General features: G+C 50.2%; 1 protein-coding gene across 1 annotated transcript in view; it reads right to left on the bottom strand.

The window, feature by feature from the left end:
* HIF3A (hypoxia inducible factor 3 subunit alpha) overlaps positions 1-13,829 on the bottom strand; it is a 17,787-nt gene extending 3,958 nt beyond the window's left edge. The window contains exons 1-10 of the mRNA XM_029285057.1: positions 13,744-13,829; positions 8,577-8,767; positions 8,078-8,223; positions 6,365-6,449; positions 5,231-5,340; positions 3,470-3,684; positions 2,637-2,743; positions 1,870-2,017; positions 751-911; positions 442-669 (exon numbers count right to left, since the gene is read on the bottom strand). Of these exons, the coding sequence (XP_029140890.1) occupies positions 442-669; positions 751-911; positions 1,870-2,017; positions 2,637-2,743; positions 3,470-3,684; positions 5,231-5,340; positions 6,365-6,449; positions 8,078-8,223; positions 8,577-8,767; positions 13,744-13,829 (1,477 nt within the window). The remainder of the gene's footprint in view (positions 1-441; positions 670-750; positions 912-1,869; positions 2,018-2,636; positions 2,744-3,469; positions 3,685-5,230; positions 5,341-6,364; positions 6,450-8,077; positions 8,224-8,576; positions 8,768-13,743) is intronic.
* Between the last annotated feature and the right edge of the window lie 921 nt (positions 13,830-14,750).

Here is a 14,750-nt window from a genome sequence, read left to right as displayed (position 1 = left end):
GATGGATAGATGATAGATAGATAGATAGATAGATAGATAGATAGATAGATAGATGATAGATAGATAGATAGATAGATAGATAGATAGATAGATAGGTGGGTGGGTGGGTGGGTAGGTGGGTAGATGGATGGATGGATGGATAGGTGGGGGTGGGTAGGTAGGTAGGTAGGTAGATAGATGGATGGATGGATGGATGGATGGATAGATGGATAAATAGATGGATGGATGGGTGGGTGGGTGGGTGGAAGAATGAATAGATAGGTGTGAGTGTGTGTGTGTGTGTGTGTGTGTGAGAGAGAGAGAGAGAGAGAGAGAGAGAGAGAGAGAGAGATGATGGATGGATAGACAGAGACAGAGATAGATATGGACGGACACCCAGATAAATAAATAAATTCAAGCCATCCCCAACCCAGAGTGGCCCTCCAGGTTGCCTTACTGGACCGTGGTTTCCAGACGCCTTCTTAACCACTGGAGCCAGCTTGGCAATCGGGGCAGGGAGTTTTGCCCGCACGGCCCCCCCTGCTGAGTTCTGAGTCCCAGGCGGGTCAAAGATGGGCCCCAGCAATTTCTGGAGATCCGGGCTGCAGAAGCGTTTGGGATCCAGCTGCAATTCCTCCTCGCTGATGTTGGCTGGGCGCAGGAAGGCCAGGATTTTGGGACCACGAAGCTCTGGAGAGTGAAAGCACTGAGTTAGGGGAGGGGGGAGCCGGGATCTCCTCCCCAGCCTTGCCCACCACCCTCTTTCCTCACCAAAGCTGAGGTTGATGATGGTGTCTCCTCCGTTGGGGTCCATCTCATCCAAGGCGCTCTCGGAGTCCAGCCCTTCGAGGCAGGGCGGGGGCAGCCGGCGATGCTCCCCTTGGCGGTCCGTTTGCTCCAGGGACAGCACCAGGCCATTCTCTTCCACCTGACTAGGGAAAGAGAGGGGGGCAACCTGGAACCCTTCAAGGTAGGCCAGGTTGGAAAACAGACGCGCCAAGTTGGATGGAGGTAGTTTCTCCAAAGCCATCTCCGTGGCTCTCAACAGCATGTTGTTCAAACGTGGCAACTTTCAGACAGGCGGACTTCAACTCCCAGAATTCTCCAGCCAGCAGTGCTGGCTGGAGAATTCTGGGAGTTGAAGTCCGCCTGTCTGAAAGTTCGAAGCTTAGAAAACTCTATGGCATCTGAGTGCTGGGCAACCAGCACAATGTCGCCCTCTGCTGACAGTGGCTGGAAGGGCCACCTGGCTCTGCTGTCCCCCCCAGCCCCATTTAAGCACAGAGGAACATCTCACAATTATAATATTTAGCATGTTTTATGTTTCCTTTCATACAGGTAGTCCTCGACTTTCGACCGTTTGTTTAGTGACCGTTCAAAGCTACAAAGACACTGAAAAAAGCGACATAATCACTGCTGCTTCCCGCCATTGAAATTCGGATGCTTGAGCAACTGGGTCACATTTATGACGCTCGCCGCGTCCCGGGTTCACGTGATCCCCTTTCGCGACCTTCTGACCAGCAAAATCAGTGGGGGAAGCCAGAGTCACTTAACACTTGTGGCGATTCACTTAACAACGGTGGAAAGAGAGGTCGTACGGCGGGGCGAAACAAAAATGGAGAAATCCAGTGACATAATTCGCTTAACAACTGCAGGGCAACGATTGCAAGGCTGTAAAACCAGGTGCAACTTAACAACCGCCTTGCTTAGCGACGGGAATTGTGGTCGTTAAGCCGAGGACTACCCGTATTTCAAAAGACTCAGCGGTTATTTCCACCTCTGTTCTTCAAAGGCAGCCAAGCAGGCTTGGGGATTGGAAGGCAAGGAATCTGGGGGGGGGGGGTTGGGGACAGCCCCCATCTTGAAGTTTTTGACCTCCCCCGGACTGACCTCAAGACGAAATGCATGCAAACAATGCTCTCGGGTTGGGAGTTCTTGCTGCTGGAGATGACGGTGGCCTCGGTCTGGATCCAGATGTAGCCACCATTCCTGGCTAGGAAGCGGTACTGCCCGGTCACGGCTTGGCCCTTGCTTAGCACTACCAATAGGGAGTGAAAGACAGACAGTCTAGAACAGACAGACAAACGGATAAGCGGGGAAGAGACGGTAAGGCGGAACAGGACTCGCTTCGTGTTTGCTCTCAAGGGGAGGAGAAGACGACGTCCGGGCGGAAATCAAGCCCCTTCCTAGCACCCGAGTCCCCTTCCACACGACCCCTCCCAAGCCGCCGTTGTCCGGTATGCGGAGTGGACGGTCGCTCCCTCCCTTCCTAAACGATCGGACGATGCCTCCAATGGGGGCATCAAACTCCTCGTCCCTCCCTAGCAATATTCAGTTCTTTAGACTTGCATCTACAGGCAGTCCTCGACTTACGGCGACAATTGAGCCCAAAATTTCTGTTGCTAAGTGAGACCAGTGTCTCACTTGGGCGCGTGAACACGCACGCACCAGCCAGTCACTCACGCGGCCCGGTTGCAAATAGGCCACAGACCAGGAGTGGGCCACAGCCCACAGGTTGGGGATCCCTCCCTCGGTGCTCTGTCAAGTCTGCCTTTTCCTGCTCTTCTCCCTTTTGTTTCTGCGGCAGGGAGGGGCTCCTTCCAAGCGGGGCCAAAACTCGGGAAGAACCGGCCAGGCCTGTGCCATGCTGAACTTACGGGTGTTGATGCTCTTGCTGACGGAATCCGAATCCAAGGCGTGGATGTACTCGTAGAGGGAGCAGCCGAGCAAGCTTTCGGAGGTGTAACCAGCCATCTCGACAATCCTGGCCCAGGAGAAATGGGATAACAATCAGGGAATATTCTGGCTGAGTGATTAATTTAGAAAAGAAGATTTATATTGATGTGGTTGTTACTTGTAGAAATACTAGAAGAATGTCCATATTCAATTGTTATCTGCTAAAATTACTAAGAAATGTACTAATTTAAGGTTAATAATAATAACAACAACAACAACAACAATAACAATAATAATAATAATAAAGTTGGAAGGGACCTTGGAGGTCATCTAGTCCAACTCCCTGCTCAGGCAGGAAACCCTACACCATTTCGGACAAATGGCTGTCCAGTCTCTTCTTAAAAACTTCCAGTGTTGGAGCATTCTGGAAGTTTTGAAGAAGAGACTGGACAGCCATTTGTCCGAAATGGTGTAGGGTTTCCTGCCTGAGCAGGGGGTTGGACTAGATGACCTCCAAGGTCCCTTCCAACTTTATTGGATAAAAGAGAATATTATTGGAAGAAGAGAAAATCAAGGTAAGTTGTTATGTGGAGTATGGAATGTTAGAAATTGTTATGGATTGTTTGTAAATATAAACCCAGACAACACGCTGTTTACCAAATCTTAATGATGATTATGTTAAAAAAAAATCAATAAAATATATTTTTTTAAAAAATTCTGGCTGAGTTAAGCTAGAGCAGGGGTATCCAACCCTGAAGTCCAAAACCTGTGGACTTCAACTCCCAGAATTCCCCAGCCAGTTTTCCCCGCTCACCTGTCGTCGCAGTAGGTAAACTTCATATCCATGGTGTGACGGCTGAGGAAGGTGCCGCTGTCCAGGGGGGTCTCAATGTTGGCGGGGTGCAGGATCGCCTCGCAGATGAGCACCAGGCAGCGCAACGGGGGCTCCGTAAAGCCGCCTTCCCCTTCTTTCCCCGCGGCCGGCTTGGAAGGCGCATAACAGCGCATGTGCCCAGAGCAGTGCAGCACCTGGAAGGGGAGAGGGAGGAAGCTGAAGGCAACCGATGGATGCAAGCCCCCCCCCACTTTTATTCTGGCCGGCCCCTTGTGGGGGATGCTGAGATGGGCCCACCTTCCCCAAAAGGTCGCCCAGTCGTTTTGTTATGCAATGGGCGGCAAGAAATAAACTGAATAAACAAAGAACGATACGTAATTTATTTATATTTTTATTTATATGTATTTAATAAGATTAAATATAAATTGGGCAATCGGATACAGCTGGACCTCGACCTATGACCCCAACTGAGCCCGATGTTTCTGTTGCTAAGCAAAATACTTGTTAAGTCAGTTTTGCCCCATTTTGTGACCTTCCTTGCAGCAGTTATTAAATGGATCGCCACTGCTGTTATGCGTGTAAGGCAGTCGTTAAGTGAACCTGGCTTCCCTCATTGACTTTGCTTGTCAGAAAGCCGCAAAAGAGGATCATGGGACCGCAGGACACGGCAACCCTCATAAATAAGAGTCAGTTGCCGAGCGTCTGAATGTTGATCGCGTGACCCTGGGGATGCTGCAACGGCCGTAAGTGTGAAAAATGGTGCTAGGTCGGGCACTGCCTGTAGCCTGCCCTGCTTCTGCAGCTGCCTGGGCCTTCCTGGGAACAGGATCGACCGGTTTCCCATCCCTGGATTCCCTGGTGCACCAGTGCTCCAGGATGCACCACCCAAATGGATGATCTCCGGACGGCTTCTCCATGTCTCATGTTTTGCAAAAGCCGAAAGGACGCCCACTAAGCATCTCCTGGGCCAGGGGTAGGCCACCTTGGCTCTTTTATGACTGGTGGACTTCAACTCCCAGAATTCCTGAGCCAGCATGGCTCAGCATGGAAACCTCTCCCTTTCCCCTCAGCACGGCTGGCTCAGGAATTCTGGGAGTTGAAGTCCATGAGTCATAAAAGAGCCACGGTTGCCTACCCCTGTACCTGGGGGAAGACGGGGTTAGCCGGCGTTCGCTCCTCACAGTTATCCCACCGAAAGTCAAAAGTGATTGAGAATGGCAGGCTTCTCGGATTTCATATTTATTTTATATTTATTCTATAACTAGCTGTACTTGGCCACGCGTTGCTGTGGCTCAGTCTGGTTAAATGGAAAAGAAAGAAAAGAGAAAGCGCACGTTTGTAATATGTTTAATTTCACAATGCTTGTGGGCATGCTTTTACGTCCAACAGATGGCGCTGTTTTTCAAAAAAAACCATGTTTTTACCTGTCACAGGTGTGACATCTATATAATAGTAGGTATATAAAAACACGCGCGTATTCGAATGCAACGTTGTGTCAAAATTTCAAAGCAATCGCTGAAGAACTTTCGGAGATTTAAGATTTTGAACAAACGAACATTGACATTTTTATTTATATAGATTTTATCAAGCACAGCCCCCACCCTCAAAAAGACCCCTTTTCCTGTTTCGAGGGAGGGGGGCGGTTCAAATCTGCTTGTTTCTAGGGTGGTCCCCTGCCCAAATCTTCTTCTGTTCCCCCCACCCCACGAAAAAAAAACCCCGGGGGGGGGAGTTGCTTACTTTCCAGGTGGCCGACTTGAGGTTGACGGTGCGCCCCCTGGTGGTGAGAGTGCTCTTCATGCGCAAGGAGAAATTGCGCTCCGTCTTCACTTCCCCCTTCTTGGAGAAACCTGGGGACAGCGGGGATCAAATGCTGGTCAGGATTTGGGGGTGCGTGGATGGACCCAACGGGGGCAGAGCGGGAAAGGGAGCGGGGACGGGACGCAGCCCAAAAGGTTTGGTCCCGGTTCCTGGCTTTGGGGAATCCGATGTCTGTGAGCAAAATGGGTATCTGGAGATTATCGAAGACTTAACTTCGTGTTTTATTTTGCTTTTTTGACATTTCTGCTTGTAAACAGGGCAAAATGCACGGTGGGGGGGAAATCACCAATCTGATTCAAGGAGGCTACAAAAGGGGGGGAGGAAGACAAGGGGGGAAAAGAAAAGGAGAAGGAAAAAAGGAGAAAAAGGAGAAGGAATGGAGGGAAGAAAGAAAGAAGGGAGGGAGGAAGGAAGGAGAAAAGGAGAAGGAAAGAAGAAAAGAAGGAAGGAAGGAAGGAAGGAAGGAAGGAAGGAAGGAAGGAAGGAAGGAAGGAAGGAAGGAAGGAAGGAAGGAAGGAAGGAAAGAAGGAAGGAAGGAAAGGAGGGAGGGAGGGAGGGAGGAAGGAAGGAAAGAAGGGAGGAAGGAGAAAAGGAGAAGGAAGGAAAGAAGGGAGGAAGGAAGAAAGGAAAAAGAGGAGGAAAAAAAGAAAAGAGAAAGGAGAAGAGGGAAGGAAGGAAGGAGAAAAGGAGAAGGAAGGAAGGAATGAAGAAAGAGGAGGAGAAGGAAAAAGGAAGAAAAGGAAAAGGAAAAAAGGAGAAAAGTTAGGAAGGATGGAAAAAGAGGAAGAAAAAGAAAGAGAAAAGGAGGAGGGAAGGAAGGAGGGAAGGAAGGAAAGAAGGAAGGAGGAGAAGGAGGAAGAGAAGAAAAAGGAAGAAGAAGAAGAGGAGGAGGAGAAGGAGCTGATGCTAGAGGACCTTAAGCAACCTACAATTTGAACACACCCGTGCAAGAGTTGCACAGTGCAGACCAGGCTGCCCAGGGGAGGAAAGGGCTGAAGGAAAGGGGACCTCGCTGCGATCCCCCATCCCTCCTCTGAACAGGGGGAGACTCACCCTGCCTGGGGCTCAGCACATCCTGCAGCTCCTCCTGATCACAGGGGTGGATGAAATCAAACACGCTGTGGCCAATCAGCTCCAACTGGCGGAAGGAAACGGGATAAAATAAAGTAAAATCAACCACAGAATGCAGGAGGGAGGGGAGAAGCCGGGAGAAAGGCTAGGCGCCCATCACATCTGCCAGGCGCCAACGGATGGGCGGGACTCCCCAGAGCCAGCCAATCAGAAAGCCCTCCTCCCCCCTCCCCTGCACAACATTCAGAACTTTTCAATCAGATTCCAGTCGGGGAAGAAATGTTTCCAAAGACATTTGGGCCCACCCCCGGGTGAGAATTTTTTTCTTCTTCTTTTTTCTCTCCTTTAGCTCAAATTTTTGCAAAAGATGACAAGGAGGCGGAGACTAAAAGCTTGCAAAAGTTTGCATGGAGGGGGGGGGCTCTTGTATAGGATGAATGACAGCATTATGGGCAACATTTTGCCCAAAGGCCCTTGTTCATTCAGCAAAATCAGGAATTATTATTATTATTATTATTATTATTATTATTATTATTATTATAGGAATGTGATTTCGTTTAAGAGGAAAGAAAAGTTAGAGAGAGGGAAAAAACAAACAAACAAAAAACCACCAGGGAATTTTGCAAAAAAAAAAAAAGACCAAGGCGTTTGAAGCAAGAACCGTTCCTTTGAAATAGATTTCAGCCAAAAAAAAGGGGGGATTCAATTCACTTCCAGCTTTGCTGGAATGTCTAAAATCGCCTTCTTAAAACTTATTTCCCAACCCGTTTCCGTCTCTCCGGAATCATCTAAAAAAATAAAATGGAAGCTAAACCCGAAGAACAAAAAGATCCATTCAAAAACCAGCCTGCGAGGGCGGGAGAGGAATTTTGAAGTTGACCCCTCTGAAATTTAAACAGAAAATGTCAGCAAAGACTGACAGAGATGCATTGTCCTCATTTTTTTTTTCCTCCCAAAAGGCTTCCAGGATCCAACATTCATGAGACTGGCTCGTTTTTATTTGCATTTATTTCTTTGTATCCCTCCCTTATTTATATTTACAAATTAACTCAAGAAGGTGAACGTATCCAACACACCTTCCTCCCCCTATTTTCCCCACAACGACAACCCTGTGAGGTGGGCGGGGCTGAGAGAGAATGACTGGCCCAAAGTCACCCAGTTGGCTTTCCTGGCTGAGGCGGGACTAGAACTCCCCGTCTCCTGGTGATTGGCCCAAAGTCACCCAGCTGGCTTTCATGGCTGAGGCGGGACTAGAACTCCCAGTCTCCTGGTGATTGGCCCAAAGTCACCTAGCTGGCTTTCATGGCTGAGGCGGGACTAGAACTCCCAGTCTCCTGGTGATTGGCCCAAAGTCACCCAGCTGGCTTTCATGGCTGAGGCGGGACTAGAACTCCCAGTCTCCTGGTGATTGGCCCAAAGTCACCCAGCTGGCTTTCATGGTTGAGGCGGGACTAGAAGTCCCAGGCTCCTGGTGATTGGCCCAAAGTCACCCAGCTGGCTTTCCTGGCTGAGGCGGGACTAGAACTCCCAGTCTCCTGGTGATTGGCTCAAAGTCTCCCAGCTGGCTTTCATGCCTAACGTGGGACTAGTCCTCATGAGCTCCCACTTTCTAGCCTGGTGCCTTAACCATTGATCAAACTGACTCATCTTGGGTTGAACGGCCCCTTCCCACCTGTGCGAGCTCCTCCTGCTCACCTGGCTGAGGCCCAGGTGCTTGTTGACATTCTCCGAGAGGTAGATCATGTCCCCTTCCTCAGTCAGGACCATCAGGAAGCCATCCAAGGCCTTCAGGTAGTAAGAGTCCACCTGCTCCTCCGCTTTGACTTGATCTCGCCATTCTCCTGGGTCAACAGAGGTTGTAAAAATTGCTTTCAGGCAGGGCTGGGGGACCGTGGCCCTTTCGTGACTCGTGGACTTCAACTCCCAGAATTCCCGGGAGTTTTGACACTCGGCCATCGGGCCACATTTATGACCGTCTGCCGCGTCCTGCAATTACAGGGCCATGTTTTACGACGGTTTTGCTGAAAAATGGCAGCAAAAAAAGAAAATGGCAGCGAGGGGTTGGACTAGAAGACCTCCAAGGTCCCTTCCAACTCTGCCATTCTGAGAACGGCTGTTTGGGGGGGTCTTCCGTAGTTTTCCTGTTCTCCTCCCTTCGATGAAGGCCTCCCCCAGGAAACGGGGCCCCCCTTACCAGAATTCAGCAGCTTATGCATCCTTAGGTAGCTGATGGTCAGCCGCATGATGGAGGCCTTGTCCAGGTGGGCACTCACCCCCCGAGCGAAGGGCAGGGTGTGGGCCAGCTGGTAGAACACCTCCGTCTCCTTGCTGCGTCGGCATCGCGCTGCGTCTCGGGACTTCTCCTTCCGGATTTCGGTGGTGGACCTGAGAGGTGGAAGTGAGAGGGTGGACCGGTGAGTGGGAACTTGCTGGGTAGGCAGATTAATGAGGGAAACACACCAATTAGAACTCAAGAGAGATCTGAGTTCAAATCTTCACTTAGGCAGGAAGTTCATTAGGTGACCAGGGGCTGGGTGAGAGGCAGTGTGGCCTAGTGGTTAAAGGGCTGGCCTAGAAACCAAAAGGCTCTGAGATCGAGTCCCGCCTTAGGCATGAAAGCCGGCAGGGTGACTTTGGGCCAAGCACCAGGTGGCGGTGAGTTCTAGTCCTGCCTTAGGCATGAAAGCCATCTGGGTGACCTTGGGCCAATCACCCGGAGACGGTGAGTTCTAGTCCTATCTTAGCCATGAAAGCCAGTTAGGTCTCTCTCTCTCTCTCTCTCTCTCTCTCTCTCTCTCTCTCTCTCTCTCTCTCTCCCCCTCTCTCTCTGAGCCTAGCCCACCTCACAGGGTTGTTGTGGGAAAAAACAAAAGGAGGAAGAAAGATGACGTGTGCTCGCTGACTTGAGTTGCTTATGAAGCAATAAAAGCCGGATAAAAATCAAATAAATAAATCAATAAATCATAAACAAATAAACAAATGGGCATTTCAAATTCTGGTTTTCTTTCTCCCCTACTCCAACCTCTGATCTCACAAGAAATACGAGAAAGCAGAGCAGGTTGCAAATATAAATCAACATTATCAAATTACCAGTCTTTTTCTAAAGTTCTCTTTCTAGAGTTTTGCTTCTAGCTCTAGAACTGTATATGAAACGGGCGATTAACAGGCCATTCACCCACATTCTTTTGTATACAATACACTTTTTAAAAAACAAAAAAATGGTGTTTTTCAAGCTTGGCCACTTTCAGATGGGTGGACTTCAACTCCCAGAATTCCCCAGCCAGGAAAGCTGGAGTTTGAAGAACACAAGCCTTCAAGTTGCCAAGTATGGAGAACCCTGGCTTAGAAGGGAAAAAAAATAAATTCAAATGCGGGGTTGTTGGGACAGGCTGGGGAATCCTGTTGAACCTCAGTGGCTGACCTTAGGACAGGGGTAGGCAACCTTGGCTCTTTTATGACTCGTGGACTTCAATTCCCAGAATTCCTGAGCCAGCTATGCTGGCTCAGGAATTCTGGGAGTTGAAGTCCACGAGTCATAAAAGAGCCAAGGTTGCCTACCCCTGTGACCTAGAGAAATACAGGTAGCCCTTGACTCAGACCACAATGGAGCTCAAAATTTCTTTTCTTTTTTTTAAAGTGAGACCCTTGTTATGTAAGTTTGGCCCCTTTTTACGACCTTTCTCGCCACGGTTGCAAAGCGAATCCCCGCAGTGGATAAGTTAGTAACCCAGTTTTTAAGTGAACTTGGCTTCCCCCACTGACTCTGCTCGTGAGAAGGTCACAAAAAGGGGATCCCGTGACCTTTTGGGATGCCGCGACGGTCGTAAGTATGAACCAGTGGCCGAGCGTCTGAATTCTGACCCCGTGATCATGGGGCTGCTACAAAGGTCCTAAGTGTGAAAAACGGTCCCAAGTCTCTGTTTTTTCAGGGCTGTGGTAACTTTGAACGGTCGCTAAATGAGCTGTTGTAAGACGAGGACTACGTGTAAACAAACACGCACGCCCGCCTCGGCCGAGCAACGTCACACAACCCCGGCTTGTTGCAAAACACACAGGAACCGAGACACGTGGGGCGCGATAGGATCAACCCTTCCCAAGCAGGACCTCTGGTGGGACTTTCCCCCAGCAAATCAAGCAACGGAGGCCCGTGAAGCAGAAGCAGGGACAGGCGAGGAAAAATAGAGGAGGGGGCACGCTACTACCTACATCCTCCCCCATTGAAAAACAGGAACTTTCCTCGACTTAATTGCGTCCTCGACAACATGACCCTGAGCACTCCGTTTCCTGAATTAAGGTTAAATTAAGCTTCCCCTCCCATCAAATCATCTCAAAAATCTAACATTTCTCCCGCTCCTGGACCTCAATCACCAGATCCTCCTCCTCCTCTTCCTCCTCCTCCTCCTCCGTCCTACTAACTTCTGGAACCCATATTTCTTTTTTTCTCAGCCCCACTGGGTTTTAGATAGCCCGTATTTCCGCTTTCTTGGGTTCCTCTTTCCCCTCAGATGTATCTTCTTGATGTTCCAACTTTTGGAAAGGTCTCCAAGTGTCCTGGATCCGCTCTCCTGAGCCACCCAGGTCTACTTGGACACCTCCCCAAAAAATGTCAGCAAAGAACCCTCTCAACCTTCACACATTCCAGAAATGAGCCGCCCGCCGTGGAAAGACTAAGGGCTCACCGCCACCGTTGGCTCCAGAGAGATCCCATCCAAGGAGACCTGGACCTCAAAGAACCTCAAAAGTCAAGGAGCCTCAGAACTTCACAAAGTTCTTTTTAGCTTCCCAGCATGCTTCTATACCCGAGGGGGTTAGGAATATTGGAGTCCCTTGTCTTGGAAATGCCTTGAGCAAGGTTCTAGGATCTTCTGGAGGTCCACCCAAGCTCACGTCTTCTTCTAAGACACTCAACCCAGCTGGGAAGCCCTGAAGACTTCTGCTGATGGGCCCAGAGGGATCCATCAAGAGATGGTACCTCCATACCGCCAGCCCAATACAAGGCGGGGAACATGGAGGCTTGCCATGTCCCAGAAGGCCCTGCCCCAAATGCCAGAGGCCCCTTACCTGCACCACCTCCTGCCCCTCGCCCGCTTCCAGCGCCACCACATAACCGATCTCTGTCTTCCCGGGCACAGCAAGCTGGACTTTGTATTTCCTGATCCTCCCACAGTTCTTTCTTTCCACCGCCCCTCCCTCTCCGGTTCTCTTCTGGGTACAGCCTGTTCCGTTTCTGTGCCCTGGCACTCTGCCCACCAACCTGCAGCTCTGTTTTGCGGAGAGCAGGAAACCGTGGGCCGTGTGGCCTAGTGGTTATCTCTTCCCTGCCTCCCAAGCAGTAAGGGTCAGCAAAGAGGCACGGCTGGTCGCCAGCCCAACCGTGGGGGTCATCAGACTGGCAGGGCTGGCCACAAACAGGGCTGGCCTCATGCCAGCCCCACGTGCCAACTTGCGAACAGGTGTGTGATAGATGGGAGCCGTAAACAGGCCCCAGGTGGCTACAGGCAGTCCTCAACCTACAACCTCAAGGCAGGCCCCAATTTTTCGTTGCGAAGCAAGACGGTTAAGTGAGTTTGCCCTATGTTACAACCTGTTTTGCCACAGCTCTTAAGTGAATCGCCGCAGTTGTTCAGTTGGTGACACGGTCGTTAAGTGGATCCGGCTCCCCCACGGACTCGGCTTGTCGGAAGGTCGCGAAAAGGGGATCACGTGATCCCAGGAGACCGCGACCGTCATAAATAGGGGTCAGTTGCCCAGAGTCCAAATTTTGATCACGCGACCGCGGGGGATGTCACAACGGTCGTAAGTGGGGAAAACGGTCCTAGGTCTCTTTTTTTCGGTGCTGCTGTAACTCTGAACGGTCACTAAATGAACGGTCGTATAAGTCGAGGACTTCCCGTGCCGGCTGGGCAAACTGAGGCGGCCAGTTTGAATGCTTATGCAGCCTGGCCCCCCCACAAAGCAGCAGAAAAGGAAATTTGGGGGAGAGGCACCCCCTTATCTTCCCCTCCCCATCCCTGCAGAATTTGTAATGAAAGGCGCTGACGCAGCTTAAGATTTATTTTGGAGAAAGGAGTTCCTAGAAGTGAAAACTTTGGCTCGGGGCAAGTTCCAAATAGGCACATATGTACAGGTGGTCCTCGACTTATAACATTTCGGTTAGTGACTGTTCCAAGTTACATCAGCACTGAACAATGGGACTCAGGACCGTTTTTCAAAGTTACGCCTTTTGTGGTATCCCTGCTATACAGGTGAGCAAAATTCAGGCACTTGGCAATTGACTCAGATTTATGACGGTCACAGCGTCCGAGGGGGGGTTACGTGATCCCATTTTGCGACCTTCTTGACGAGGAAAGTCAAGGGGGAAGCCGGGTTCCCTTAACAACTGCGGGTTGGACTAGATGTCCTCCAAGGTCCCTTCCAACATTATTATTATTATTATTATTATTATTATTATTATTATTATTATTATTATTATTGTTGTTGTTGTTGTTGTTGTTGTTGTTTGTTGTTGTTTTTGTTGTTGTTGTTGTTGTTGTTATTATTATTATTATTCCATTAAGCAATTGCAGTTATTCTTTTAAAAACCGTGGCTGTTTGAAGAAATCGGGAGCGACCATTGACTTCTGACTTATGGAGAGTCAATTGGGGACAATACAGGTAGTCCTCAACATATAACAATCCATTTAGTGACCGCTTGAAGTTACAACGGCCCTGAAAAAAAAGGGACTTAGGACCGTTTTTCACACTTACGACCATGGCAGCATCCCCCCCCGGGTCACCTGATCAAAATTCGGAGGCGTAGTCACTGACTCGTATTTACGACGGTCGCCGTCTCACCCGATCCACTTTCTGACCAGCAAAGTCAACGGGGAGAAGCCAGATTCACTTCACAACTGTGTCACCAAGTTAACAACTGCAGTTGATTCACATTAACAACCGTGGCAAGGAAACTGGAGCAAAACTCACTTCACAAATGAGTTCCCCTTAGCCACAGAAACTCTGGGCTCCGTGGCGGCCGAGGACCGCCTGTATATCAACGCGCGCTTGGGAATGCAGCATTCCTGGAACCTCAACTTTCATTTGCACCCACTCACGTTTCTAGTCCTTAAGGTTCTTTTTTTTTTTTTTTTAAATCTAGGCTGGAGAGACCGCGGGCAAGAACCCACATTACATTACCTGCCTGGGAAGCTGTTTACAAGTATTTTCTCCCCCCCCCCCTTTGTTCTAATTTTAGTTCTCCAAAGACAAAATCTCCTGAAGAGGAACAAAGCTGCAGTGGCAGAGAGCCACGGGGGACCGAGTGGCTGAGCGCACGATCGGAGCAGGGGAGGTGTCCGTCCCCTTTGCCGCTGGCTGCCACCCACCCCTTCTCCCCAGTGTTCGGGTGCCCTATGGTGGCGGATGAGGACCCTAACTTTTCCGGGGACATGTTCTGCACGCAACGAGGCATCCTTCGTCAGCAACTGGCGACGCAAAAGCTCACACACGCATCTTCAAAGCCTTCAGCTGAGATCAGGCACCTCTGACGTCAATGTGCTTCCTCCACTGAGGATATCTGAATTTCGCACACGCTGCGTGTTACCAACGGATGCCGGGGCACGCTGCTGCCCCCCCCATTAGCACAAAACCAAAAAGGGGTCTGGAGAGAGAGAGAGAGAGGAAGAGAGAGAAGGGGTGGGTGGGCAGAGAAAGCCCTGCTGGCATGCCAACAGCTCCCCCCCCCCGCTTGCCACTGCAGGCAGCCCCCTCCTCAATTGTTCCATCCAGATGGCTTCCTTCTTTCAATTAGGACAGTCGGCGAATGTTAAGATGTGATCTCCTGGGAGGCAAGGATAAATGGAGATTTCATATGAAAATAGTTCTTTGCGCAGCCTGCCAAAGCCGGAGGTTTTCCCGGTCCCCCAGCCCACATTTCCCTCTGGGGCAGGGGGCCCTGTCCTGGAAAACAGCCTGAGAGGGTCCACACGACACTCTTAACCTGGGTCAAGAAGGCACAGCAGTTGTCTTCCTGCAGCAAACTAAGCTCAGATAAATGGGCTTCTGCTTTCACGGTCAGTTTACACTCTTCTGGTGCGGGCTGGGGTCTTCCCACAACCCACTGCCCCACAAACACAGTGGGGGAAACCGGGTCAATGTTTTGTTCCGACGATACTGGGATTCCTTACGGCAGAAGGGTGACCAAGTCCTGTATATTTGGTAAATTAATCATTGAATTAGTAACCTCCCTGAGACATGGGCTGGGTGGACAAGCTCGGACTGGCCATCCCCCTGGATGGTTAGGAATATATCCAGATTCCCCATTAGACTGATTTTTAGGACTGGAGCGTCCCACGGGGCTGGCGTGTCCTGCCATCCTTGCTATTTATTTATT

Source organism: Protobothrops mucrosquamatus, unplaced genomic scaffold (assembly GCF_001527695.2).
Source record: "Protobothrops mucrosquamatus isolate PMUCROS unplaced genomic scaffold, P.Mucros_1.0 scaffold1232, whole genome shotgun sequence".
NCBI classification, from domain to species: Eukaryota; Metazoa; Chordata; class Lepidosauria; order Squamata; family Viperidae; genus Protobothrops; species Protobothrops mucrosquamatus.
Note: the sequence above shows the minus strand (reverse complement) of the source record. Positions and strands in the feature narration are given on the sequence as shown.